General features: G+C 44.6%; 1 protein-coding gene across 3 annotated transcripts in view; it reads right to left on the reverse strand.

The window, feature by feature from the left end:
* Positions 1-4626, reverse strand: part of cfap36 (cilia and flagella associated protein 36) — a 16679-nt gene that overhangs the window by 4616 nt on the left and 7437 nt on the right. For all 3 annotated transcript variants that reach the window (XM_016495016.1, XM_016495015.1, XM_016495017.1), the window contains exons 5-7: positions 4480-4567; positions 2921-3047; positions 1526-1613 (exon numbers count right to left, since the gene is read on the reverse strand). In XM_016495016.1, the coding sequence (XP_016350502.1) occupies positions 1526-1613; positions 2921-3047; positions 4480-4567 (303 nt within the window). The remainder of the gene's footprint in view (positions 1-1525; positions 1614-2920; positions 3048-4479; positions 4568-4626) is intronic.

A 4626-nucleotide genomic window follows, 5' to 3' on the forward strand; every position in this document is an offset into this window, starting at 1 on the left:
TGTCCTCTCATACCATTGGTAGGCGAATTCATGGACTCGAATGTATATCAGTCAACAAGAATTATTATTATTTTTTTTTAAATGTAAGACTATTTTTTCCGCAGCCAAACGCTGCACGCCGGAGATCCGGCACGATGCCAGAGAACTTTAAGCCCTGAGAATATGCATCAAAATAAAGTGTTAGCAGATGTTACTCACTCACGTGCACGCACACACTCACTCACACGCACGTGCACACACTCACTCTTACACGCACGCACGCACACACTCACTCACTCACTCACTCACTCACTCCCACTTACACTCACGCACACACTCACTCACTCACTCACTCACATTTACACACACTCACGCGCGCACACACACACTCACACTCGTCAACAGATGTGCTTCAGGTGCGAGTTTGTGAGGTGTCAGATGTGATCACACACACACACACACACACACACACACACACACACACTCTCACTCACTCACTTACACTCACGCACACACTCACTCACATTTACACACACTCACGCGCGCACACACACACTCACACTCGTCAACAGATGTGCTTCAAGTGTGAGTTTGTGAGGTGTCAGATGTGATCACACACACACACACACACACACTCACTCACTCACACTTACACTCACGCGCGCGCACACACTCATTCACTCACTCACTTACACTCACGCGCGCGCACACTCACTCACACTTACACTCATGTGCACGCACGCACACACTCACGCTTACACACACACACTCACGTTTACAAACACTCACATGCGCGCACGCGCACACACACACACTCACTCACTCATGCGCACACACTCACTCAACTTACACTCACGCACGCTTACACTCACATGCGCGCACGCACACACTCACGCTTACACACACTCACGTTTACAAACACTCACATGCGCGCACGCGCACACACACACACACACACTCACTCACTCACTCACTCATGCGCACACTCACTCAACTTACACTCACGCACGCTTACACTCACATGCGCGCACGCACACACTCACACTCACTCACTCATGCTTACACATACTCACACACACTCACTCACTCACTCACTCATGCTTACACACACGCGCATGCATGCACTCTCACTCACACTCACATGCGCGCACGCACACACTCACACTCACTCACTCACGCTTTCACACTCACGCGCGTGCACGCACACTCACTCACTCACGCTTACACTCACATGCGCGCACGCACACACTCACGCTTACACACACTCACGAGCGTGCGCGCACGCGCACACACACACACACTCCTCACTCACACACACACACACACACACACACACACACACACACACACACACACATTCACACTCACACTCATCAACAGATGTGCTTCAGGTGTGAGTTTGTGAGGTGTCAGATGTGATCACACACACACACACACACACACACACACATTCACACTCACACTCATCAACAGATGTGCTTCAGGTGTGAGTTTGTGAGGTGTCAGATGTGATCACACACACACACACACACACGCACACACTCACATGACGGTGTGGCTGCAGCTGAACTCCTGACGGCTGCAGACTCAGACTCCTTTAACTTCAGCTCTTTAGCGTCTGTCGTGCCGTTGGTCTGTGGAGAGCAGAAAGACACGAGCCATCAGGAGAAGCACAAATCTGCAGGACTTCAGAACATGGTCCTGCTTGCACCTGCTGCTGAAGGGTCAGATCACACCCTGCTGTTGTTCACCCTCCTTTTCCAGAACACAAAACCAGAGAGGTAAAAATGTCCTGTTTGTATTTGATCGTATAATGACAGTGCATAGTGACCTTCTCTTCAAGCTTTAAAACAAGATGCAACTTCAGTAAAGCTGAAAGTTCTCACCATTCACTGCCATTAAAAGGGTCAGGAACATTTTGTGACTAGACCAGTAAAACCACATACAGACGTGAGCAAAACACATGAAGTGGACAAGCCATCAGTCCTGAATGTGTCCTCCTGGACACATTAATCTCCGTCCCCTCATCTATCTAGACACAACATGAGGAAGTGCACTACAATAAAAGACTCAAACTTCACTGAATGACACCAAAACACACACATTACGATCAAACATTCAGATGATGATCATTTCACTGTGAATCAGACAGTCACCCTCATATTCTCTAGCAGCAACATTACTGTCATCAAAACATCAATAAAGCACTTGTGCAAGGGTGATTGAAACGGAGATGGTCAGAACAAGCTAGTAAGGTCTAAACACCTCACAGCACTGCAGCGGCTCTACATATAGATTAGAGGTGGGGGATTTCATGGTTATGATCTGTATCACCACAAGAGTTTATTATTTGCATGCATTTATAAGCCTTGTTAATTCAAACTTTCAGGTGATTTTCCTCGCACACTGTCTAAAGATGCCCGTCACATAGCACAATGAAAACATACAAAATTATTTATTTACATATTTATTTATAAATGTCTGAATAACTTTTGAATCTTTAAAAAGAACCAATTTAGATTGAATTCATACAGTAAAGATTATGCTGTTTTATTTTACATTTGATTATTCAATTTCTGTATACTACTGATACTACCAAACTCAAAATTGACAGGACTCTTTATTACACTATATAAAAACAACAGAACAATAATTTCCTTTGTTCTTATTTGATAATGATTACTGGCCTGTCTGAATCCTTCTAGTGATTCTGAACCACTTGATCAGCTGGTTCAGGCGAGTTTCAGCCCTGGATGTCACTGTATCTAAAACTTTAGCAATGCTACAGCTTATTTCTTAGTATTTTTTTCTGGGAAGCAGTCTGCGACATCTGTTCTTGAAAGGAGCTAGGTTTTCTTACTACTTACTTATTTCCAGCAAGCCATCTATATGATAGTATAATGTTATTGTGAAATATGCACTGCATGAGCGTCAGACTCACTGCGCTGGTTTGCTGGCTCACAGAGTCACACAGAGGAGTCTCAGACAGACTGCTGGAGGTGGAGGCCTGCTCCTCCTTCTCCTGCACCCTGTGCTCCATCTCCAGATCATACTCCTCCTTTGACCTCCTGCAGACACACAAACAATACAGCACAGCTGATACTGCAATACCTGATTGAACACAGTTAGCATGCTGCTTATCAGCCACAAGTCGACAGCATCCCTAAACAGTGTTCACTGCTCCCTACTCAGTGAGCACAGGCTCTTCGTTTAAGGTGGCCTTGTTACAGTGTAATTACACATTTAAGTACCGAGTAATATTAGTTAACTACTTGTACTTACTATATGGTTACGGTTAGGATTAGGGTTTGTCTTAGGGTTACTTGCATGCAATTATGCATAATTGTTATTATAATAGTATATGTAGCGCGTAACAAGGACATCTTATAATAAACTCTCCAAAATGTACCAACATCTCACAGCCTACTGATAGAATAAACTGAGATATAATTACACGTGTGAGAAAGTGAATATGCAAATAAACATGTGTATGTGTGAAATATACAGTAAGTAGTACACTAAACCGTGTGTTTGGTGAAATCACACACCCAGCTCTCTTTGATCACGTGCTGCTGCTTCTGCAAACGAACAGTGAGAACGCTAGGCAGCAGCCATTCGCTATGAGATGAAGGCAAGCCAAGTTTGTGCCGTCTGAAATAGCTTAGCAACAGCACTGGACTGCTGGAGTGTGATCGCTGAGAAAGTGAATGAAGCTGTCACGATCCGAAAATGACCAAAAAGCTAAAGATTCAAGTCTATTCATCATTACACAGCTATAACATGGCTTCAGAGGACATGAAACACAATCACATAGAGATGAATACATTTCTGTTCATTTTATGTTGCATATTGCTTCAGTGACCAGAATAGTCTTCTAAAATCATACAGGTTTAGACTGACAGGTCCTCTATGATCTGCTGTAAATCCAGTCTCTGACGGTCACAGCTGCAGAAGACGAATCTGAGTCAGAGGAGCTCTAAATCCAGGTTTGGATTCAAACATTTGTCCTGAGCAATGTGATCTGTTGCTAACCCTGATCTCTTAATGGCATTCATTAACGTTAGAATCTTAATTAACAGAAACAGAAACTTCGGGACAGAGCCGCACTGATCTACGGTCATGCGGTTGTGAACCAGACAGTAAGCCAGCACACTAAAAATATCACGCCGCTCTTTTTGGGTGGGACGTTAAGCTGCTTAACTGCCAGTGGTCTCACAGTGGCTTTATATACCTGGCTTACTGTGAACGCTATCAATCCTTTTACAGGTTGAAGTAACCTCGCAGTAAGGACGCCACTAAGTGGGTCTCAGCTATTTATTGTGCAAATATTTTTAAAAAGCGGAGCATTTGAAAGGTTTTGTAACACGGCAGTCCTGGAACACATCAGCGCGCTGGATCAAAGTTTATGATGGATTCACAAAACGAACGGCATGTTTGCATATGATATCCACTGCAGGACGAGCACGTCTGATGCCAGCGCAGGTCATGAGGGGAAATTACTTGAGAACCTCCTGAAGAATCTTCATTTCCCGCTGCTCGAGTTCACTCACAACGTCCACGCCGTCTATCAGACACTCGGGCAGCCCTCCTTTAACACACACACACACACAAACACACAAACACAAACACACACACACACACAAACAC

Source organism: Sinocyclocheilus anshuiensis, unplaced genomic scaffold, assembly GCF_001515605.1.
Source record: "Sinocyclocheilus anshuiensis isolate Anshui unplaced genomic scaffold, SAMN03320099.WGS_v1.1 scaffold518, whole genome shotgun sequence".
Lineage (NCBI taxonomy): Eukaryota > Metazoa > Chordata > Actinopteri > Cypriniformes > Cyprinidae > Sinocyclocheilus > Sinocyclocheilus anshuiensis.